Source organism: Nerophis lumbriciformis, linkage group LG09 (genome assembly GCF_033978685.3).
Source record: "Nerophis lumbriciformis linkage group LG09, RoL_Nlum_v2.1, whole genome shotgun sequence".
Classification (NCBI taxonomy): Eukaryota; Metazoa; Chordata; class Actinopteri; order Syngnathiformes; family Syngnathidae; genus Nerophis; species Nerophis lumbriciformis.
Genome location: NC_084556.2, coordinates 9,939,855 through 9,965,761, shown reverse-complemented (window position 1 = coordinate 9,965,761; position 25,907 = coordinate 9,939,855). Strand labels below are relative to the sequence as shown.

Genomic DNA, 25,907 nt, shown 5'->3' with positions numbered 1-25,907 from the left:
TTGTTATGAGAGTAGCGTATGTGTGTGTGTGTGGCCCTTTAAGATATGACAGTATGTGAGGTGAGTGACGTCAGTGAGTGAGTGGGCGAAAGAGGTGAGGGGCCGGCGACAGTGAGTGCGTGCAGGAGCTCCAGCTTGGTGGATAGCTGCGTTTAATTAAGCCACAAAGTTGCAACAAACTGCCGGCCTAGTCATTCACTCTCAGCTGTAAAGACCCACTTCCGGGTAAAGTGAAGGTTGTTAGCCCCGAAGTACATAGGCCCTGGAGGAACGTCTCCCCTGCGCCCCTCAACTACGGTCTGGGAGCAACACCCCCCCCACCCACACCCACACAAAGCACGCCTCTTCTCTGCACGCCTCTTCTTTTCCTTGTGACACAGAAGGATGACACCGCAGCGCTGCAATAAAACACACTCAGATCTTCTGTTCCTAGCTGACACTACATAAAAAATAACGTAAAATAACGCAGTAACGCATCATGTAGTAACGGTAACTGAGTTACTGAATATAAAAAATAACGCGTTAGATTACGAGTTACCGCCGAAACTAACGGCGTTACTTTGTAACGCGTTAGTCCCAACACTGCTGAAAATACACATAATGTTAGTTGAAAATTCTGAGGAAAAAAATTGGTGCAGTTTCATAAACACCATTAAGAACACATTTACTTGGACCTAGTTTCAGTGTATCGACAAAGCCATTAAACTTTAAGTCACAGTCCATCTAGGAGTGAACAAAATACAAAAATGCATAATAAATAAATAACAACACTTCTAGGGATAAAATACCTCATTTGTCATGTCCACATATCAATCCTGTGCCAACTCAACAAACCATACAATGTTAATTTTGTGAATAACGTTTTTCATAGCAAACATTGAGACTCAATCAACAATACCACTGCCTTTTACGTATTTTGCCCTAATTGCTAACATTTAAAATAATGCCAAATAAAACAGATGTCATCAAATGTAATCACAATTCCTGATAAGATAGTTACATTTGCATCTTTACCTGCACGCCGTGTCCTGTCTCTGCATCCTGGGGTCACACTTGCTGCCAACATGCGAATTCCTGACAATCTAAACCGGCAATATGTTAACACCCTTTAGCATCCGGGGTAATACAACACCCTTTTCTGTAGAAAGCAAATGGGTTCCTGTTGGTTTGCATGTCTTTCATAACGTCCACTGCACTGAAAATTTGTGAATTGCATACTAGGGCTATTTTACACCACAGAAATTTGTAACTCTGAGTTTAAAAACAAAGGTCCACTGCAGAGGACGACGGTTCTGAGGAGGATAAAGCTCTTACAGCCGAACGTAAGACGACCAGACGTTTCTCCAGGGTCAATAATCCCGCCGATAACAGCTAAGTACAGACCTGAAACATTTAGTAGAAGAGCTTTGCTAAGTCACAGTTCCCTGAAGCCGCCGCGCCCCCCCTCGGAACAAGCTCCCGCTTCCCAAAGTAAGCGTTGCTCGCTCATGCGGCGTGTTTCTCCTCAGAGATCGTCAGCAGGCAGGATGTGTTGACGTTGAACGCGGGCAGAGAGAGAAGCGCAGTGGGAGTGTGAGGGTGAAGAAACACAAGAGTCACCTTGATATTGAGACTCCGACTGTGGAGAGCATGAAGATGTTTACTTACCTGACAACTGGACTTAAGCTGAGAAGGACGAGACCTTCCTTGGCTATCTTTATCAACTTTGGCTTTCAAATTGATTGAAGTGACCATCTATGGCTTTGCAATCATCCAATTAAAGACTACACAATACAGGGAAGTTCTGTTGGGACTAAGGACTAGGTAAATAAATCCATTGGGATGAACAAAGTAAGTTTCTTACAAGTATCATCCCTGCAGGACGAGGAATAGCTAAACATGATTCACTACACACTGTAGCTCACCGGCGTCACAATGTAAACAAACGCCATGGGTTGATCTACACCTGACATCCACTGTAATGATACTAAGCAAAGGAGCGTATCTAGTCGATACTACTATGATTACGTCAATATTGTTTGGCATCACAACTAGGAATGGCCGATAAATGCGTTAAAATGTAATATCGGAAATGATCGGTATCGGTTTTTTAATTTTTTATTTTATTAAATCAACATAAAAAACACTAGATACACTTACAATTAGTGCACCAACCCAAAAAACCTCCCTCCCCCATTCACACTCATTCACACAAAAGGATTGTTTCTTTCTGTTATTAATATTCTGGTTCCTACATTATATATCAATATATATCAATACAGTCTGCAAGGGATACAGTCCGTAAGCACACATGATTGTGCGTGCTGCCGGTCCACTAATAGTACTAACCTTTAACAGTTAATTTTACTAATTTTCATTAACTACTAGTTTCTATGTAATTGTTTTTATATTGTTTTACTTTCTTTTTTATTCAAGAAAAGTTTTTAATTTATTTATCTTATTTTATTAATTTTTTTAAAAAGTACCTTATCTTCACCATACCTGGTTGTCCAAATTAGGCATAATAATGTGTTTATTCCACGACTGTATATATCGGTTGATATCGGTATCGGTTGATATCGGTATCGGTTGATATCAGTATCGGTAATTAAAGAGTTGGACAATATCGGAATATCGGATATCGACAAAAAGCCATTATCGGACATCCCTAATCACAACATCTTCTTTCGTTTTTTTTAAATGTATATTATGTTTATAAACTCAGGAAATATGTCCCTGGATACATGAGGACTTTGAATATGACCAATGAACCTGTACCCAAATTTGTGGTATCATCCAAAACTAATGTAAAGTATCCAAACAACAGAAGAATACGTGATTATTACATTTTAACAGAAGTGTAGATAGAACATGTTAAAAGAGAAAGTAAGCAGATATTAACAGTAAATGAACAAGTAGATTAATAATTCATTTTCTACCACTTGTCCTTAATAATTTTGACAAAATAATAGAATGGAAAATGACACAATATGTTACTGCATATGTCAGCAGCTAAATTAGGAGCCTTTGTTTGCTTACCGTATTTTTCGGACTATAAGTCGCAGTTTTTTTCATAGTTTGGCCGGGGGTGCGACTTATACTCAGGAGCGACTTATGTGTGAAATTATTAACACATTACCGTAAAATATCAAATAATATTATTTAGCTCATTCACATAAGAGACTAGACGTACAAGATTTCATGGGATTTAGCGATTAGGAGTGACATATTGTTTGGTAAACGTATAGCATGTTCTATATGTTATAGTTATTTGAATGACTCTTACCATAATATGTTGCGTTAACATACCAGGCACGTTCTCAGTTGGTTATTTATGTGTCATATAATGTACACTTATTCAGCCTGTTCACTATTTTTATTTATTTTAAATTGCCTTTCAAATATCTATTCTTGGTGTTAGATTTTATCAAATAAATTTCCCCCAAAAATGCGACTTATACTCCAGTGCGACGTATATATGATTTTTTCGTTCTATTTTATCCACTAGCGACGCAGAGATCATTATTCATGCGTTCGTTACGTCTCGTCTCGACTACTGTAACGTATTATTTTCGGGTCTCCCTATGTCTAGCATTAAAAAATTACAGTTGGTACAAAATGCGGCTGCTAGACTTTTGACAAGAACAAGAAAGTTTGATCATATTACGCCTATACTGGCTCACCTGCACTGGCTTCCTGTGCACTTAAGATGTGACTTTAAGGTTTTACTACTTACATATAAAATACTACACGGTCTAGCTCCGTCCTATCTCGTCGATTGCATTGTACCATATGTCCCGGCAAGAAATCTGCGTTCAAAGAACTCCGGCTTATTAGTGATTCCCAGAGCCCAAAAAAAGTCTGCGGGCTGTAGAGCGTTTTCTATTCGGGCTCCAGTACTATGGAATGCCCTCCCGGTAACAATTAGAGATGCTACCTCAGTAGAAACATTTAAGTCCCATCTTAAAACTCATTTGTATACTCTAGCCTTTAAATAGCCCCCCTGTTAGACCAGTTGATCTGCCGTTTCTTTTCTTTTCTCCTCTGCTCCCCTTTTCCTTGAGGGGGGGGGGGGGGGGGGGGCACAGGTCCGGTGGCCATGGATGAAGTGCTGGCTGTCCAGAGTCGGGACCCGGGGTGGACCGCTCGCCTGTGCATCAGCTGGGAACATCTCTGCGCTGCTGACCCGTCTCCGCTCGGGATGGTGTCCTGCTGGCCCCACTATGGACTGGACTCTTACTGTTGTGTTGGATCCACTGTGGACTGGACTCTCGCAATATTATGTCAGACCCACTCGACATCCATTGCTTTCGGTCTCCCCTAGAGGGGGGGGGGGTTACCCACATATGCGGTCCTCTCCAAGGTTTCTCATAGTCATTCACATCGAAGTCCCACTGGGGTGAGTTTTTCCTTGCCCGTATGTGGGCTTTGTACCGAGGATGTCGTTGTGGCTTGTGCAGCCCTTTGAGACACTTGTGATTTAGGGCTATATAAATAAAGATTGATTGATGATTGATTGATTCCTTCTTTATTGTGCATTTTTGGCTGGTGCGACTTATACTCCGGAGCGACTTATACTCCGAAAAATACGGTACGTCAATATTTTTTGGCATCACATCTTCTTTCGTTTAAAAAAAAAAAAATGATATCATGTTTATAAACTCAGGAAATATGTCCCTGGATACATGAGGACTTTGAATATGACCGATGTATGATCCTGTAACGACTTGGTATCGGATTGATACCCAAATTTGTGGCATCATCCAAAACTAATGTAAAGTATCAAGGGATGTCCGATAATATCGGACTGCCGATATTATCGGCCGATAAATGCCTTAAAATGTAATATCGGAAATTATCGGTATCGGTTTCAAAATGATCGGAATCGGTTTCAAAAAGTGAAATGTATGACTTTTTAAAACGCCGCTACGTACACGGACGTAGGGAGAACTGTAGAAAGAACATGTTAAAAGAGAAAGTAAGCAGATATTAACAGTAAATGGACAAGTAGATTAATAATTCATTTTCTACCACTTGTCCTTAATAATTTTGACAAAATAATAGAATGATAAATGACACAATATGTTACTGCATATGTCAGCAGCTAAATTATGAGCCTTTGTTTGCTTACTTACAACTAAAAGACAAGTTGTCTTGTATGTTCACTATTTTATTTAAGGACAAACTTCGCAACAAGAAACATATGTTTAATGTACCGTAAGATTTTTTGTTAAAAATAAAGCCAACAATGCAAATTTTTGTGGTCCCCTTTATTTAGAAAAGTATCAAAAATATTTTTGGTACCATTACCGGTACCAAAATATTGGTATCGGGACAACACTAATGTAATATATACAATTTTAAATTGTTCTTTGAGTGCAACAGGAAAAGCCCAGTGTTTTTAATGCCTCTTAATTTTTCTTTTAATCTTCAAATTTGTTTTACTTTGAGTGCAATAACAACCATATGTTAAACGTATCCGAAGATTTTTATTAAAGTGAAGCCAAAAATGATTTTTTTTTTTTCCCATCGTCCCTTTTATTTTGAAAATTGGAAGTAAATTGGTGGTGCTACTTATAATAGTCCAACTTTTGGCTGGAGTCAAATTCTAATAAGATCTGTTTTTTAGACTGACTACTGACCAAATTAAAGAAATGATATGGGGTCCTAAAATGTTTGTTTAAACACAAGAGGGGAACATTTCTCAAAACATGGACCTCTACTGAGTTGTCTGTGCTAATATTTTTTCTGACACCTGGTGGTGGCCCATAATTTTAGCCCCCTGAATCAGATTGATCTGAACTGTCTCACACGGTTCAAGGCGCTCTTCAAAACAGCCCACAGCCTAATCACAAAATAGCTGACAAGAAAACCCTACATTTGGTACACATCTTCAGGGGACTAACGAGCACACGAACGTACCATCTGAGCGAGGTTGGTTGAATAACATGACCGCCGTTGATCAAAACAGGACTAATAATCACCACATTTCACTAATGATTTGAAAACATTGAGAATATCTACATTACATGTTTGCTAGCATGTCCTTCACAAAATTTTAACCAACAACCGATAGGGAGTAGGGATGTGCCGATCGATCAGCCACAAGTTGGTTGGTTTTCATTAAAAAGTACAGTAGGAAGGGGATTTATAAGGCGGGGGGAGTGCACAATCCACTTTAGTGTTGAATATCTTAAAATTCCAACTTTTCCACAGCGTGACTTGCTGTGTCTAGTTGCGCTGTCCATCATTTCCAGCAGACTGCATTGAAAAATGATCAAACCACTCCGTTGTAGGGTTGTACGGTATACCGGTACTAATAAAGTACTGTGGTATTAATGAATACAAAAGTACTGTGGTATTAATGAATACAAAACGGTACTATACTGCCTTTGAAAAACACCGTACTGTGTTTCATCCACATGCGGCGGTGACGTGCATAGCGCGCACAAGGAGAAACAGTGAGGAGAGGGAAAATGGCAAATAAAGGCAATTCTACTGGTTAATTAAGAGCTTGCATGAAGCGCAATATGAAGGTGTTTGGGCTTCAAAACTATGGATCAAGATGACGCTTTGAACACAGAAGTGCCACACTGCTTTAAAACATGCCTGGCCAAAGGTGGCAGGATTGAAGTATTACCACCTTTGCTTCAAACTTGGCTGAACAATTAAATAACAAGCAGTCAAATCGACCGGTATAGAATTAACTAGCTCCCCTGCTGTGCTGATATAGATGTGTTGACGCCCACATAAGCAAAGTCCAAACCGCCCACGTAACGCAAACTAATGCAAGTGAAATGACAGAATTTTGCAACAAATTGTTACAATTTGTGTTTTATCTTTATCAATGTGTGTTTTACCTGCTACATGTCTTATCTGTGTACTTTTAGCCATACAGTATTGTTTTGAGTATTTACGAACTATTGTATTTTTTCTTAAAGCATAGACCAAGAGTGGCAACCATAAATCATAAAGCTTTCTATTCTATTCGAACCCAATCCTAGATTATGGCAGGCTATATGTAATATATAAAATTGTAAATTGTTCTTTGAGTGCAGCAAGAAAAGCCCAGTGTGTTTAATGCCTTTTAAATTGTATTTCAATCTTCAAAAATTGTACTTTGAGTGCAATAAGAACCATATGTTAAACGTATCAGAAGATTTTTATTAAAGTGAAGCCAAAAATGTTTTTTATTTTTCCCCCATCTTCCCTTTTATTTTGAAATAATTGTAGAGTATCGAAATACATTTTGGTATCGGGACAACCCCATATGGGGCCATATGAATCCCTTCCCTTCTGTACATGATCGCCCATGCCGATTAATGCCTGGATTTATTTTTAGTCCCCCGGCTGACAAGCAGCTAGCAGCTAATTGTGTATCTCCATACACAGTGTGGAGATATTAATCACCTACATTAGGGAACATTATTAACATCTGTGAAGGCACCATTAATGCTGAAAGGTACATACAGGTTTTGGAGCAACATATGTTGCCATCCAAGCAACGTTACCATGGACGCCCCTGCTTATTTCAGCAAGACAATGCCAAGCCACGTGTTACATCAACGTGGCTTCATAGTAAAAGAGTGCGGGTACTAGACTGGCCTGCCTGTAGTCCAGACCTGTCTCCCATTGAAAATGTGTGGCGCATTATGAAGCCTAAAATACCACAACGGAGACCCCCGGACTGTTGAACAACTTAAGCTGTACATCAAGCAAGAATGGGAAAGAATTCCACCTGAGAAGCTTAAAAAATGTGTCTCCTCAGTTCCCAAACGTTTACTGAGTGTTGTTAAAAGGAAAGGCCATGTAACACAGTGGTGAACATGCCCTTTCCCAACTACTTTGGCACGTGTTGCAGCCATGAAATTCTAAGTTAATTATTATTTGCAAAAAAAAAAAAATTAAGTTTATGAGTTTGAACATCAAATATATTTTCTTTGTAGTGCATTCAATTGAATATGGGTTGAAAAGGATTTGCAAATCATTGTATTCCGTTTATATTTACATCTAACACAATTTCCCAACTCATATGGAAACGGGGTTTGTATGATCGATACGAGATTGCTTAGGTCGATATTTTTATTTTCTCCAAAATATGTTTTTGTTCATCTTTAAAAACTCAAGGAATAATTCTCTTGACACAGGATGACTTTGAGGGCAAAATGGGTTGAAATGAGTAGCAGATAACAGTTTTTGTTTTTATCATGTTGGTGTGTACTATGGACTTTGTTTTCATCAACAATCCTATGTAATAAAAGAGAATAAGGAACAAGTATTGTGTTGTGTTGATATTGTCAAAAGAACCCAACATAAATAAATGGATACATGTACAATTAATACATTTGATTGAGTTGATACATTTGATTGGTATCGGTATTAGTATCGGCCAATTCCACTCATGGATGAACGGTGCATAAATCGGCAACATACATCATTGATTGGAACAAAAAGTGCATTCGAAATTACATTTATTATTATTATCATTATTCTTATCATCTCTGATAGGGGACCGCCACAAATGCCATTCACTCTTGAGCAAGGCACCAAACCCCACATTTTTGGGGCACCATGTAGTATGTAGTACTAAAGAGACACAAAAATAAAATAAAATCGAATTTTGCTTTGCCGGACATTTACAGAATTCTTCCTAAATGTTGTTCCGGAGACAAAAGAAAAACACAACATTGTACTTCTGGTAAATGCAGAAGGAAAAATATTGTGGAATGTGGAATGTAGACTTCTATGACTTATTTATGAGCACGCTGGGAATAATTGCACCACAGAGAGAGTTGATGCTAAGTGCAATTGTTGGTAAAAAAAAAGAAAAAAGAAAAATGGCTTGTTTTGTGTTTGTTTTTACACATAAAGCAGTGAATAATTACAACTGTGAAGATACAATACAGGAGCTGTAGCAGAAACACACAATTGTTTAGATTGATACTGCCTGAATGGGATTGATTAATAGGCTAATTGTGGAATAATTGCCGCTTACAAACTATATGGAAGAAGCTGAGTGCTGAAAATCACAGTGTTTGATACTATCCATCTATCCATTTTCTACCGTTTGTCCCTTTTGGGGTCGTGGTGGGTGCTATTTATTCAGAATTAATTGTATTTCTTCGTACGTCAACTTTAGGGTGCTTTGAGATAAGAGCTTTAAGTTGAGTTACAAGCAACCCCGCCATTAGTTGGCGTAGCAAATGTCACAGTGAACCCCGTAAGATCCGACCAAAACGTCTGGCGTTTGCTTCTAGATCAGGGGTGTCAAACTCATTTTATATCGGGGGCCAAATGGAGAAAAATCCACTCCCAAGTGGGCCAGATTGGTAAAATCACGGCACGATAACTTAAAAATAAAGACAACTTCAGATTGTTTTCTTTGTTTGATAATAGAACAAGCACATTCTGAAAATGTACAAATCATAATGTTTTTTTACATGTTGCGGTTAATAGTATTCCATCTTTATTCATCGTTATTTACACTTTCTGAATAAATTATGTGATAATGTTCATCAGTCAACTCATTGGTGTTAATTTTCAATCTAACAAGATAAAAAGATAATATCAAAATCAAATTACAGGATGTTATTTATGTAGTTTGCTCATTTTCCTCGACTGGTGCACTAACATGTGGTTATTTTATTATTTTTTTTTACATATGTAGCATCATCTTCAACAGGGGTAGGGAACCTATGGCTCTAGAGCCAGATGTGGCTCTTTTGATGACTGCATCTGGCTTTCAGATAAATCGTAGCTGACATTGCTTAACACGATAAGTAATGAATAATTCCGCTGGTAATTACAGTGTTAAAAATAACCACGCATCAACCAGACTACAAAGCCATCAGCAAAACCATGTCGCATTAATGGTAAGAAGTATTTTATTTATTATTGGTTAGCTTCACAATAACACTGTTATTAAAAATAATAAGAAACTTATTATACTCTAAAAATGTTGGTCTAACTTAAAAATGCACGTATTTAGTTGTATTCAGTGTTAACATTTTTTATACGGCTCTTACGGAAATACATTTTAAAATATTTGGCTTTTATGGCTCTCTCAGCCAAAAAGGTTCCCGACCCCTGATCTACAAAGATACAAAGAATTGTTATTGCGACATCTAGTGGATACATTTAGAACAGCGGTTTCTTTCATTCCAAAATTTTGGCTCGTTTTTATACTAGGCAAACTCATACCGCGGGCGACACCCCTGTTCTAGATAGAAATCAACATAACTTTGTTTTCCAACCACGAGAAGGAAGAAAGTGAGCGTGAAGGACAGTGCTGAGAAGAAGTGGATGATTTTTTTTATTGAATTAACGAAATAAATCGTCAAAAACATGACCCAGTGTGAAGTCGACTTGGGGAAGCAATTTGAGCTCATCATTGCTAATCTGCACCATACTGAAGCAGAAGGAGTCTAACGGCAGCTGAGAATGTTAAAACAATATCTAAACGGTGGAGATACACATGAAAACATTAAAAAGCTGCTGATGGTGTGTTTGCCGGGGAAGCCGCTGCAAGGAGATACTGTAGAACATACATCCATAAATGTGAAAAAGTGCAATATATTTATCTGTACAGTAATCAATTTATTTATTTATATATATTTATTTATTTTATATATATATATATATATATATATATATATATATATATATATATATATATATATCATCACAGTCAGATTTACAAACATATGAACCCTAAAGAGTATCTTATTCACCATTTGATTGGCAGCAGTTAACGGGTTATGTTTAAAAGCTCATACCAGCATTCTTCCCTGCTTGGCCCTCAGCATCAAGGGTTGGAATTGGGGGTTAAATCACCAAAAATTATTCCCGGGCGCGGCGCCGTTGCTGCCCACTGCTCCCCTCACATCCCAGGGGGTGAGGGGAGCAATCATTGGTACTTTAACTAAACTTTAACTTTACACATACAAACTGTAGCACAAACAGAAAGCACATTTAATAAAAAAAACGTTATTATGGTCTTACCTTTACTTATAAGTGCGGTAACAGTGGTGTTCGTGTTGGAGGAGTTGTGAATGAATGAAATATGAAATCCGTGCTGCAGTCTGCAAGTGTACCTAATGTTGTGTCCCTGCAGTCGTTCACGGCTCCTCCGGCGCGAGCATTGTTGTTTTTGCACTTTTTGGCTTCTTGTTAAGTGACTTTTTTTGGGTGGATTCGGTCTTGCACGTGGAGGGTTTGGGTGTGGGCTTTGGTTGGTGTGGCGCTCCCGTCGGGGGGTGCATTCTGCGGCGGAGGTGCATTAACCGGCACCAGGAGGCGGGATTACTGCGAGCCTCACACAGTGCGTCTTCGCAGCAGTTTTATGATCGCTCAGCACAAGAAATACGTTACACACATACAGTTGTTGACAAAATACACTGTACATTATATACCTCAGCTAACTAAACTATGGAAATGTATAATATAATTCATTTATATAGCAATACGGTCTCACTGCACAGCAGGCCAGCAGTTAGCCGAGTCCGGAATCCATGTTGAGGCACTGAGTGACGTGCCTCAACTGGCTGCTGATCACCGCACCGTCTCTTCTAAGTATTTGAACGGCAAATGTGAAAATTCAGCGATTTTGAATAAAAATAATCTAAAACTGGTGAAGTTAAATGGAAAATAACTTTATAGTATAATCACTGGATACATATAACAATTTAATTAATTTTTTTTCTTTGGCCTCACCTGCCTCCAGTGACCGCACGTCACTGATATATATTATTTATTTATATTTATTTATTTATATATGCACCTTATTGCTTTTTTATCCTGCACTACCATGAGCGTATGTAACAAAATTTCGTTCTTATCTGTACTGTAAAGTTTCTATCCTTTCCAGTATTTTATTGAAGAACAACAACATACTGGCACCATACTTATTTTGATAATTTTTTCTCAGCTGTTTGTACTTGTTGCATTTTATAAATAAAGTTTTATTCAAAAAAAAAATAAGAATAAAAATTGCCTATGCGCATACGCATAGCATAGATCCAATGAATCGATGACTAAATTAATCGCCAACTATTTTTATAATCGATTTTAATCGATTAGTTGTTGCAGCCCTAATACATATATACATACATATATACATAGATAAATGTCCACGAAAGGGACAAGCGGTAGAAAATGGATGGATGGATGGACATATATATTCATATATACAGTCTGGCCCCCGGCCAAATTTTTTTTAACCCAATGCGGAGTCAACAAGTTTGGGGACCCCTGATTTAGGGCATCCAATTAACCCAGCTCTTCCCAAATAGTCATGGTGGGCGTGGTGCGATGTCAGGGGGGAACATGCTTTATCAGTATCGTGCAGTATCATGTTTCAAACCCCACTTCGAATAGCTTGTGCACTACAAAAATCTGCTCATTCAAGCCATTAATCCTGACTTTTGATTTAAAAAAATAGCACACATTATTTTATTCATTTTTGTCTCGGAGGTTAAAGTATTATTTTACGAGTTTGTGACATTTTATTTTTCAGCATTCAAAGGCTTAAGTCGGTCAAAAAATGTTTACTGTGTAAATAAGAATTACAATTTTTTTCAATTTCAGGCATATTGATGCATTTTAAATAATTTCTTTTACAGACTAAAAAACAATGATAATACAGTTCTTTGTTGTAAGTTCATCTATATCCATCCATTTTCTACCGCTTGTCCCTTACGGGGTCGCAGAGGGTGCCGGAGCCTATCTCAGCTTTTATTTAATGTTAATGTTAAGGACACAATGTTATGCAGCGGTGTAACTGTCCTTGTAATACTTTTTTTTTAGACAAATGATACTATTTATAGCAGAGTGTGGTGGGAAGTTTGAAATGTTTTCTCCTGCCTAGGTGGGGGCGTGGAAGAAAATAATGGCGAAGCACTGAACATGCAAGTTTTTGGATGGCACAGCAAAGACATGAAAACTCCACAAATCCTAAATCTCCGCACAAGAGTCTTTTTCCCTTCTCTGCCGTGCAATAATTAGCGCCATTGTCAGGTTAGAGGCCGCCTTCTCAGACTTTCATCTGGAGCATCTGAGGAAAATGCCGGCTGATGAAGTCTTGATTTCCTTTCTGCGCGTGTGATCAGAGCGTCTTGTTTGCTGCGAGTCCTGATCAATGATACAGGCTTGCAGGCTTGACCTGAATTTACAAACCTCCCCGGAATATATTTAGCTGCTTGTTGAGATCAGACTAATCACGTCTTCTTTTTTTTTCCTTCCCGGTCCTTCTGTCGTTTTTATGATCGTCATAGCTAAATGATGTAACACAGGCGTCAAGGTGTCTTTCTAACTTTATATTTGCGATCCATCAAACCTTTCCCGGTCGTAGTGACCGTCCTTGCTCAGGAGTGGGTGCAGTTAAGTTGTAATGTGAGGATAAAAGACGGGGGAATTACCGCGTCCCGGCAGGGCCAACGGAGGCCGTCTACACTTCGCCGTGTTATCTGGAGCGAGTGGCGGCCGATGTGCAAAGATGTGCTTGTGCCGCCTATCGGGTTCCTGTCAGCTGGACCGGCGTTAAGGGAGATGCTGATGAATCTGCGAAGAAGCCCGGTGACCGCAAGTGCTCCTGACCTGCGTCCGTGATGTTTGGGGAGCTGGGCTGAACACGTTAGTTTAACCACCCATTGGAGAATCATCCTAATGAGGTGCGAGACTTTCAAAACTCGAGTTTCATACGTCGGCGCGCTTCAGCACGAGCGTCTCCAAATGCCATCCATCGGTGCGAGAAAACGAGGGACTTTTTGCTGGAACATTCTTGAAAAACTCGGGATTGTTCATGTGAGTTCACAAAGCTGGAAAAGGCACTTGCAGTTGGATGCGTTTCCAAGCCAGTTGAGCTTGTTAAAACTGAATTCAGAAACCAAAAGTGCAAGGTTTTTTTTTTTCTCACCATTTTCTGCCTGCAACCCTTTTCAAGTCCTGTTTCTAGGTAGTGATGGGTCAAACGATATAAAAGCGTCTATGTCCTTTGTGTCAAAGTCAAGGCCCGTGGGCCAGATCTAATCCACTTTATTTATATTAAAGTTAAAAGTTAAAGTACCAATGATTGTCACACACACACACTAGGTGTGGTGAAATGATTCTCTGCATTTGACCCATCACTCTTGATCACCCCCTGGGAAGTGAGGGGAGCAGTGAGCAGCTGTGATGGCCGCGCCCGGGAATCATTTTTGTGATTAAACCCCCAATTCCAACCCTTGATGCTAAGTGTCAAGCAGGGAGGTAATGGTGCGAGATGGATGAACTCACGACCTACCGATCTCAGGGCTTGAAGAAAAATGGGCTGCATGGTCGAGTCGCCAGAAGAAAGCCATTTCTACGCAGAGTGAACACAAACCCTTGCGTCCATCTACGGAAGATGGATGGCGAAACGACCTACCGTCGTTTGAACTCACGACCTCCCGATCGCAGGGCTTGAAGAAAAATGGGCTGCATGGTCGAGTCGCCAGAAGAAAGCCATTTCTGCGCAAATGTCACAAAGTATCCCGCTTACATTACGCCGAACAGCACAGAGACAAGCCTCAAAACTTCTGGAACAAAGTAATTTGGAGTGATGAGACCAAAATTTAACTTTTTGGCCACTTATGCAGAGTGAACACAAACCCTTGCGTCCATCTACGGAAGATGGATGGCGAAACGACCTACCGTCGTTTGAACTCACGACCTACCGATCTCAGGGGGTGAAGAAAAATGGGCTGCATGGCCGAGTCGCCAGAAGAAAGCCATTTCTGCGCAAATGTCACAAAGTATCCCACTTACATTACGCCAAACAGCACAGAGACAAGCCTCAAAACTTCTGGAACAAAGTAATTTGGAGTGATGAGACCAAATTGAACTTTTTGGCCATTTATGCAGAGTGAACACAAACCCTTGCGTCCATCTACGGAAGATGGATGGCGAAACGACCTACCGTCGTTTGAACTCACGACCTCCCGATCGCAGGGCTTGAAGAAAAATGGGCTGCATGGTCAAGTCGCCAGAAGAAAGCCATTTCTGCGCAAATGTCACAAAGTATCCCACTTACATTACGCCAAACAGCACAGAGACAAGCCTCAAAACTTCTGGAACAAAGTAATTTGGAGTGATGAGACCAAAATTTAACTTTTTGGCCACTTATGCAGAGTGAACACAAACCCTTGCGTCCATCTACGGAAGATGGATGGCGAAACGACCTACCGTCGTTTGAACTTACGACCTACCGTCGTTTGAACTTACGACCTACCGTCGTTTGAACTTACGACCTACCGTCGTTTGAACTTACGACCTACCGTCGTTTGAACTTACGACCTACCGATCTCAGTGTTTGAAGAAAAATGGGCTGCATGGTCGAGTCGCCAGAAGAAAGCCATTTCTGCGCAAATGTCACAAAGTATCCCGCTTACATTACGCCGAACAGCACAGAGACAAGCCTCAAAACTTCTGGAACAAAGTAATTTGGAGTGATGAGACCAAAATTGAACTTTTTGGCCACTTATGTAGAGTCAACACAAACCCTTGCGTCCATCTACGGAAGATGGATGGCGAAACGACCTACCGCCGTTTGAACTCACAACCTACCGATCTCAGGGCTTGAAGAAAAATGGGCTGCATGGTCGAGTCGCCAGAAGAAAGCCATTTCTGCGCAAATGTCACAAAGTATCCCGCTTACATTACGGCAAACAGCACAGAGACAAGCCTAAAAACTTCTGGAACAAAGTAATTTGGAGTGATGAGACCAAAATTGAACTTTTTGGCCACTTATGCAGAGTGAACACAAACACTTGCGTCCATCTACGGAAGATGGATGGCGAAACGACCTACCGTCGTTTGAACTCACGACCTACCGATCTCAGGGGGTGAAGAAAAATGGGCTGCATGGTCGAGTCGCCAGAAGAAAGCCATTTCTGCGCAAATGTCACAAAGTATCCCACTTACATTACGCCAAACAGCACAGAGACAAGCCTCAAAACTTCTGGAACAAAGTAATTTGGAGTGATGAGACCAAATTGAACTTTTTGGCCATTTATGCAGAGTGAACACAAACCCTTGCATCCATCTACGGAAGATGGATGGCGAAACGACCTACCGTCGTTTGAACTCACGACCTCCCGATCGCAGGGCTTGAAGAAAAATGGGCTGCATGGTCAAGTCGCCAGAAGAAAGCCATTTCTGCGCAAATGTCACAAAGTATCCCACTTACATTACGCCAAACAGCACAGAGACAAGCCTCAAAACTTCTGGAACAAAGTAATTTGGAGTGATGAGACCAAAATTGAACTTTTTGGCCACTTATGCAGAGTGAACACAAACCCTTGCGTCCATCTACGGAAGATAGATGGCGAAACGACCTACCGTCGTTTGAACTCACAACCTACCGATCTCAGGGCTTGAAGAAAAATGGGCTGCATGGTCGAGTCGCCAGAAGAAAGCCATTTCTGCGCAAATGTCACAAAGTATCCCGCTTACATTACGCCGAACAGCACAGAGACAAGCCTCAAAACTTCTGGAACAAAGTAATTTGGAGTGATGAGACCAAAATTGAACTTTTTGGCCACTTATGCAGAGTGAACACAAACCCTTGCGTCCATCTACGGAAAATGGATGGCGAAACGACCTACGGTCGTTTGAACTTACGACCTACCGATCTCAGTGTTTGAAGAAAAATGGGCTGCATGGTCGAGTCGCCAGAAGAAAGCCATTTCTGCGCAAATGTCACAAAGTCTCCCGCTTATATTACGCCAAACAGCACAGAGACAAGCCTCAAAACTTCTGGAACAAAGTAATTTGGAGTGATGAGACCAAAATTGAACTTTTTGGCCACTTATGCAGAGTGAACACAAACCCTTGCGTCCATCTACGGAAGATGGATGGCAAAACGACCTACCGTCGTTTCAACTCACAATCTACCGATCTCAGGGCTTGAAGAAAAATGGGCTGCATGGTCGAGTCGCCAGAAGAAAGCCATTTCTGTGCAAATGTCACAAAGTATCCCGCTTATATTACGCCAAACAGCACAGAGACAAGCCTCAAAACTTCTGGAACAAAGTAATTTGGAGTGATGAGACCAAAATTTAACTTTTTGGCCACTTATGTAGAGTGAACACAAACCCTTGCGTCCATCTACGGAAGATGGATGGCGAAACGACCTACCGCCGTTTGAACTCACGACCTACCGATCTCAGGGCTTGAAGAAAAATGGGCTGCATGGTCGAGTCGCCAGAAGAAAGCCATTTCTGCGCAAATGTCACAAAGTATCCCGCTTACATTACGCCAAACAGCACAGAGACAAGCCTAAAAACTTCTGGAACAAAGTAATTTGGAGTGATGAGACCAAAATTTAACTTTTTGGCCACTTATGCAGAGTGAACACAAACCCTTGCGTCCATCTACGGAAGATGGATGGCGAAACGACCTACCGATCTCAGGGCTTGAAGAAAAATGGGCTGCATGGTCGATTCGCCAGAAGAAAGCCATTTCTGCGCAAATGTCACAAAGTATCCCGCTTACATTACGCCAAACAGCACAGAGACAAGCCTAAAAACTTCTAATAAGAGCATGCACGACTTGTTCAAAAAGGTTAAAAGATAAAAAACGGTTTTACTTTTGGTAAAAGACGAAGATGATAAAAACACGATTTTAAAACGCCATTGACCCCATTGATGATATTTGATTAGGATGAAAACCGGCCCGCAGGCCACAGCCGCCTGCTGCTGTTTTGCACGCACCAATACTCCCATCAGTGTTGGCGCTAAGAATTTTCAAAATGGGGTTTCAGGGACCCCATCAAGTCATAAAAATGAGGTGCCACAGTAAATTTTTGGGGACCCACTTTTTTTGTAACCGTTTTGAAAACAAATGAAAAATGTATGCATTATCCTGTTATATCTCACATTCTGTATTGTGTTTTGGAAAAAGGTTGTCATAAATGTTACTTAATTCATAAAAAAAAAAAAAAATTAGAAAAGTAAAAACACATTTTTGTGCATATTATTTATTCAGTTATAAACATTCATTCACTTTCTTCTTTCCTTCATGGATCTAAACTTTACCGCCGCCGGTATTTTTTTTCCTATATTTTTATTGTAATATTTTCAGAATGTGTTTATTCTATTTTTGGCCAAAGTAAGACAAACAAAACAAACTGAAGTTGTCTTTATTTTTTAGTTTTAATGCCATGATTTTAATTGTCCGGCCCGCGTTGTTAGAATAATTATATATAAGTTATCACACAACTCTTATGCTTAAAGGCCGTTGCTCTAGTTATTGTCTATTCTGTACTTTTTCTGCTTCGTGCAAGGGCACACAACTTGTTATCTTCCATGGCATGTGAGGAGTGGCCTCGCCGCAGATGTTTTCTGTCTTTCAGCCTTGCTAACAGCCAAGGACGAACCAGCACCTCAGCGGAGATAAGGTATAGCAGGCAGACAAAGCAGAGACAGGGGGCAATCACAAGGCTCCCAGCACAGTCCGTCACGTATTGTGCGTACTGAAGCTGCTTGCATAATGTGTAACCCTCCCTTTAGAAGAAGCCTCAGCATGTAACTAGGGAACTACCAAACTGAATGAATAGAGGAACGCGTGGACTGTTCCTCAGAGCGTAGGGTGAGACTGTAACTGAGAGTGCAGTTCCATGCATTCTCCACATGAGCAACATTTTACTCTGTCTCTGCCTGATTCCTTGCTTCTTGTTCTGTTTAATAGATAGCTTGGTGCTTAAACCTGACAGCGTGTGCACAGATTTTCCTCCATGCGGCCCCTGAGCTAAAATAAGTTTTGACACCCCTGGTCTATGTCTAATGAAACACAAGGAATGATACTGTGTCCGTCAAAGCTTCGACATGTGTCACTTTAAAGGGAATTTTGCCTATGATTCACAATCCCTATTTAAGACAAGAACGAATATATTTTTCATTTTGACACATTTGACATTTCTCACACTTTTATTTCCCCATTCACTACTTTATATGTTTTAATAGTAATAAACTATTTTCCTCACGACATGTCGTAGATCGGGTACTGATTGATTGACCGAAATAACCAATCGCAGACCAATCCATAAATGTGCGTGGCTAAGTCTAACCTACCACGGAAGGCACCACGCAATGTAAACCAATCCTAAGCAAACTAAGTCGGGTGTAAGCCTGCTCAGTGGCCTAGTGGTAAGAGTGTCCGCCCTGAGGTCGGTAGGCCGTGAGTTCAAACCCCGGCCGAGTCATACCAAAGACTATAAAAATGGGACCCATTACCTCCCTGCTTGTCACTCAGCATAAAGGGTTGGAATTGGGGGTTAAATCACCAAAATGATACCCGAGCGCGGCCACCTCTGCTGCTCACTGCTCCCCTCACCTCCCAGGGGGTGGAACAAGGGGATGGGTCAAATGCAGAGGGTCATTTCACCACACCTAGTTTGGTACTTTAACTTGGCGCACTGTTTTCAACTTGGCGACTTTCTCGCTAAATCTAGAATCTTTCCAACTCCTCTACTGCCTTTTTTTGGATGTTTTGGAGACATGAAAGTGCGTATCACTCAAATATCCTCAATGTACAAGCGCTGCTGCTGTGAGCCTTTCCTCACAGGCTGTCCCCTGTCTACTGAATGTCGGTTCTCAGACAGCTTGTACTGAAAAGACATTCCGTTGTACTTTTAAGTGCAATGGCAATAAAGTTTCATTCCATTCCAGTCGGAGCAGAGAGGAGATGTACACTCACTCTGTGCAAAGATGCCGATGTTTCTGCCGTGGTTTACAAAGTGAGATGTAAATGTAAAAGTTTCATCACTGTCACGCTTCAAATAAAAACAAACCAATCGTTCACGTTAATGAGCCAGTCAATAGATTTGGTTCGTTCTTAAATATCACAACGCGTCCGTCTTTTCATCCAATTCTATACTCTAACATTTAACGAGAGAACAACGAAAAATACAACTGAACTAAGACTTAACAGAAGAAAACTTTTTACAATTCTAATAGTAATTTGCATTTTTAAACTCACATTTTATGTCTCCCACCACGTTATTCCTCTCTCCTACAGCATCCATTGTAAATCAACTATTCAAATGAGCCAATGATGTCATCTATCAACTTCTAGCAACTTTTATGACCGCCAATAGCTATTTTCAGTTGAATTAAAAAAGCACGGAGACTGATCCACCAAAAGGTGGGATTGTTTCTTCGGGCACCCGAATGATACGTTTGTTTTGTGCAATGTTTGACCGTACGAAACCATAGATGGAATACGAAAACCTTTGAGAAAAAGAAAAATGAAGCATATGTAAGGGTGTAACGGTACACAAAAATTTCGGTTCGGTACGTACCTCGGTTTAGAGGTCACGGTTCGGTTCATTTTCGGTACAGTAAGAAAACAACAAAATATACATTTTATGGTTATTTATTTACCAAAATTTGTAAACAATGGTTTTATCCTTTTAACATTGCTTTAAAATAGCTCTGTGTGTGATGGATGTGAGCCACCACTAGGCTGATAAGTGCAACAGCAGGCAGTAACAATAACATACATATACACACAGGGTCCATTGCCAGGGTTATTGCGGTCAACATATATCAAATAAAAACTAAATAAGATAAGGCTCAGAATTGGTTTCTTAACAAAACCTTTCTACATATAAAGTGCAACATTAAACTGATTCACGTTGTTGCTCAGATTAAATATAATGACAAAACTTTTCTTCTACATACAAAAATTGCAACATTAAACAGTTGCAAGTCAACTCAGCCTCAGATTAACTTTTCTTTTTCCCCCTCAAGCCTTTAACCCTGGTGACTTTCACTCAATGTTCATGTTTTTTGCCAGAAAAATTAGTTTATCCACATTGTCTGCAGAAAGAGCAGACCTGCTTGCAGTTAAAATGTCTCCAGCTGTGGAAAATACCCTTTCACTGGGCACAGGGGTAGCAGGTATGGCGAGGTAGTGCCTGGCTAACTTGGCAGTAAGAGGATATATGGGCTCATTGTTCTTCCACCATAGAAGTGGGTCAAAATCTAGTTTTTAATGCAATATGGACTTATATTTGCTGCTATAAAAACACCAACTGCATTGCTTTAGCCCTGCCTGACTCGCCGAGGAGAAGCTGCTTGAATGCGGTGGGAGCTGTGTTTGTTTGTTGTCTTTCTCTTCGTTGAAGCGATGTTATCCGTTGTTGTATCGTTGTTGTATCTAGCGGGAACTCTCGTTCAACCCTTTTTCGATTATGCATGCACCTCCTGGTACCCTAGCACCTCCAAAACCCTCAAATCTAGACTCCAAACATCCCAGAACAAGCTAGTCAGATTACTTCTAGACCTCCACCCCAGATCACACCTCACTCCTACCCACTTCTCCAAAGTGGGCTGGCTCAGGGTGGAGGACAGAGTAAAACAACTTGCACTGAGCCTTGTCTATAAAATCCGCTACACCTCCCTGATACCGAAGTACATGTCAAACTACTTCCTTAAATGACCGCCATAACCACAACACCTGGGGGAGCTCCACTTACCACGTTAAACTCAGATTCCGATCTAACAAAGGTCTTAACTCATTCTCTTTCAATGCCACATCAATGTGGAATGCACTCCCAACAGGTGTAAAAGAAAGGGCATCTCTATCCTCCTTCAAAACCACAATAAAAGAACACCTCCAGACAACTTCAACCCTAAACTAACACCCTCCCTTCCTCATCATACCTCCTCGGATTGTAAACAATCAAATGTAGTCACTTTTTCTTATAATTTCTGATCTCTCTCTCTGTGTCCAATACTTGCTGTACATATGTACCAAGTCAGACCTACACTGTTCCAATGTCAATTTCTCTGATGATGCAATTGTTGATGACTGAAGTGTTGATTCCAACCAAATTTACCCCCCCCCCCCTCTATATCCCACACCCCAGATTGTAAATAATGTAAATAATTCAATTTATATACTGTGATGATTATCTTGTGGACCGCTCGCCTGTATATCGGTTGGGAACATCTCTGCGCTGCTGACCCGTCTCCGCTCGGGATGGTTTCCTGCTGACCCCACTGTGGACTGTACTCTTACTGTTATGCTGGATCCACTATGGACTGGACTCTCACAATATTATGTTAGACCCACTCGACATCCATTGCATTCGGTCTCCCTAGAGGGGGGGGGGGTTACCCACATATGCGGTCCTCTCCAAGGTTTCTCATAGTCATTCACATCGACGTCCCACTGGGGTGAGTTTTTCCTTGCCCTAATGTGGGCTATACCGAGGATGTCGTTGTGGCTTGTGCAGCCCTTTGAGACACTTGTGATTTAGGGCTATATAAATAAACATTGATTGATTGATTGATTGATGACTGTATTATGAAAATAGTATATATCTGTATCATGAATCAACTTAAACAAGTTGAAAAACGTATTCGGGTGTTACCATTTAGTAGTCAATTGTACGGAATATGTACTTCACTGTGCAATCTACTAATAAAAGTTTCAATCAATCAATCAATCACACCGCGAAGCCCAAATGTTCCCAAACGGGAGATCTTAACGAGTCAAGAGTGTCTTCCAGCTCTGGCTTTTGCATGTTGTAGTAGCCCGGTCGCTGCTAGCATGCCGTGTGTTGTGCCTCGGTGTGCATTGTTTACACAACGTGCGGTGCGCTACTTAATATGTCCGTGTGGAAACTTGTTCGGTACACCTCCGAACCGAACCCCCCGTACCGAAACGGTTCAATACAAATACACGTACCGTTACACCCTTAAGCATATGAAAACCGAGGTACCACATATTATTGGTGTGTAATGTTGTTGTGTACTTTTAATTGCGGATGCTAAGTGTGCCTTTGAAGGAACAGATGGAAATTAGCATGGTGCTAAATCTAGTGCAGGGGTCACCAACCTTTTTGAAACCAAGAGCTACTTCTTGGGTACTGATTAATGCGAAGGGCTACCAGTTTGATACACACTTAAATAAATTGCCATAAATAGCCAATTTGCTCAATTTACCTTTAACTCTATGTTATTATTAATAATTAATGATATTTATCTTTGTGGAAATACTGATCATCTTAATGATTTCTCACAATAAATATATATAGAAACAGATAAATATCAATATGCAACCCTTTTTTTAAAATATTTTCTCTAAGTGCACATTTTTCAAATTGAACATTTTCAAATGATCACTTCTAAGACAGTCTTGTGACATCACAATATCCCATTTTAACTAGCTAGCCACTAACATTTTTTAACAAATCATGAATTACTTTGCACCATGTTTGTGCAAATAATAACTCATGTAAAATACAAAAGTCAGTCAAAGTTGTTAGAATGTATAACAAATTGGACCAAGCTATATTTCTAACAAAGACAAATCATTATTTCTTCTACATTTTCCAGAACAAACATTTTAAAAGAAATTCAAAAGACTTTGAAATAAGATTTAAATTTAATTCTACAGATTTTCTAGATTTGCCAGAATAATCTTTTGGAATTTTAATCATAATAAGTTTGAAGAAATATTTCACAAATATTCTTCGTTGAAAAAACAGAAGCTAAAATGAAGAATTAAATTAAAATGTATTTATTATTCTTTACAATAATAAAACATTTTTTTTACTTGAACATTGATTTAAATTGTCAGGAAAGAAGAGGAAGGAATTTAAAATGTAAAAAGGTATATGTGTTTAAAAATCCTAAAATAATTTTTAAGGTTGTATTTTTTCTCTAAAATTGTCTTTCTGAAAGTTATAAGAAGCAAAGTAAAAAAATAAATGAATTTATTTAAACAAGACCAAGTCTTTAAAATATTTTCTTGGATTTTCAAATTCTATTGGAGTTTTGTCTCTCTTAGAATTAAAAATGTCGAGCAAAGCGAGACCAGCTTGCTAGTAAATAAATACAATTTAAAAAATAGAGGCAGCTCACTGGTAAGTGCTGCTATTTGAGCTATTTTCAGAACAGGCCAGCGGGCGACTCATCTGGTCCTTACGGGTCGACCTGGTGCCCGTGGGCACCGCGTTGGTGACCCCTGATCTAGTGTAACTGCACATTGTCCTTTAAATAAATAAGGGAAACAAAACAAAAACACTTTAAAATGCTGGTCGCTGATATTTCTGTGTGTGTGCGTGAGTGACAGGAGGAAAAGCTCCGGCTCGCTTTGACATTCTGCATTATTTCGAGAGAGTGTCTCAGTCTTAAAAGATTTAAAAGTAGAACAATGCCCGTCTAATAACGCATCCCCCCCTGCCATCTGTGGCACGGCAGCACTTTGCCGAGGTCGGGTGACGCTAATGCAATCTGACTGTGCGATGCTGTAAGTGAATGTAGACGAGCGGGGGAAAAGGAAAAATCGCTCCCGTCTGTACAGGAAATTCCCCCAGTCTTCACTCCAATCTAAACTATCAGGGTCACTGTAAGAATAACTTTTTTAATCGGAATCTTCCTGCGTCTGTCACTTTGAGGACTCCTCCTCCTCCCTCGTCTGGTTTCATCGCCCACGAAGCCATCTGTCGGAGGAGAACGTCTCCACCTGCCCGTCAGCGCTTTCCAGAGCCTCCTTTAACTTCAGCGTAAAAGCACAAAGTCGTATATCGGACCACTCACCCATCACTCGGAGCCTCTCGGTGCCCACCACCACCTCCTGCTCGTCGGCCGAGAAAAGGAGCTTCCCGGACGTGGATTTGACCTCGAACATCTTGCCTCGCGCCTTAAACCCGCTGGATCCTGAAGCAAAACAAAATGCAGAAGATTGAATTACAGGTGAAATCTTTAGGAAGGAGCTTGCATTGAATGGGACTTCAGTATTTTTCGCTACAGACTTGTGCGGATGTAAAGGAAATCTTACTGGCAGCGAGCTCACACTATACAGTGCATTCCTGTGCTTATTCAGTACTAAAATATGTACAAAAATATGTTTTATATGAGGTTAAATTAGGGATGTCCGATAATATCAGACTGCCGATATTATCGGCCGATAAATGCTTAAAAATGTAATATCGGGAATTATCGGTATCGGTTTCAAAAAGTAAAATGTATGACTTTTTAAAACGCCGCTGTCATGACTTGGTCCTGGGTGTTTGCTTTTCCGGAATGCAACGGAAAGTTGGCTCGGGCGAGACGGGAATGTAAATACATGATTTATTTAATATATCAAAATAAAGTACAAAACGAAAAGCGCGCACAGTGGCGGAGAACAAACTATGAAACCAAAAGACTATGGCATTAATAAACAAAACTTACTTGGCATGGACTAAAAGGAGCAGCATGAACGATGGACATGAAATCAAGTGTCAGAAATGTGCCGAGCATAATTGTGGGATGTCACCAGAAAGACAAACTGAAAAACAATGAACTTAAATACTACAGACATGATTAACGAAAACAGGTGCGTAACTCAAAACGTGAAACAGGTGCGTGAAAACTAATGGTTGCTATGGTGACAAAATAAAAGTGCACAAAAAGTCCAAAAACAAAACCGAACATGACCAAAACAAAAACATGATCACACAGACATGACAGCCGCTGTGTACACGGACGTAGGGAGGAGTATAGAGCGCCAATAAACATTAAAGGCACTGCCTTTGCGTGCCGGCCCAGTCACATAATATCTACGGCTTTTCACACACACAAGTGAATGCCATGCATTCTTGGTCAATAGCCATACAGGTCACACTGAGGGTGGCTGTATAAACAACTTTAACACTGTTACAAATATGCGCCACACTGTGAACCCACACCAAACAAGAATAACAAACACATTTCTGGGAGAACATCCGCACCGTAACACAACATAAACACAACAGAACAAATACCCAGAACCCCTTGCAGCACTAACTCTTCCGGGACGCTACAATAAACACCCTCCGCTATCCCCTACCCCCCGCCCACCTCAACCTCCTCATGCTCTCTCTGGGAGAGCATGTCCCAAATTCCAAGCTGCTGTTTTGAGGCATGTAAAAAAAAAAA

General features: G+C 40.3%; 1 protein-coding gene across 3 annotated transcripts in view; it reads right to left on the bottom strand.

Moving 5' to 3' along the window:
- The window catches only part of sgcd (sarcoglycan, delta (dystrophin-associated glycoprotein)), a 547,116-nt gene that overhangs the window by 99,989 nt on the left and 421,220 nt on the right, over positions 1–25,907 (bottom strand). For all 3 annotated transcript variants that reach the window (XM_061962681.2, XM_061962678.2, XM_061962680.2), the window contains exon 5: positions 24,546–24,665. In XM_061962681.2, the coding sequence (XP_061818665.1) occupies positions 24,546–24,665 (120 nt within the window). The remainder of the gene's footprint in view (positions 1–24,545; positions 24,666–25,907) is intronic.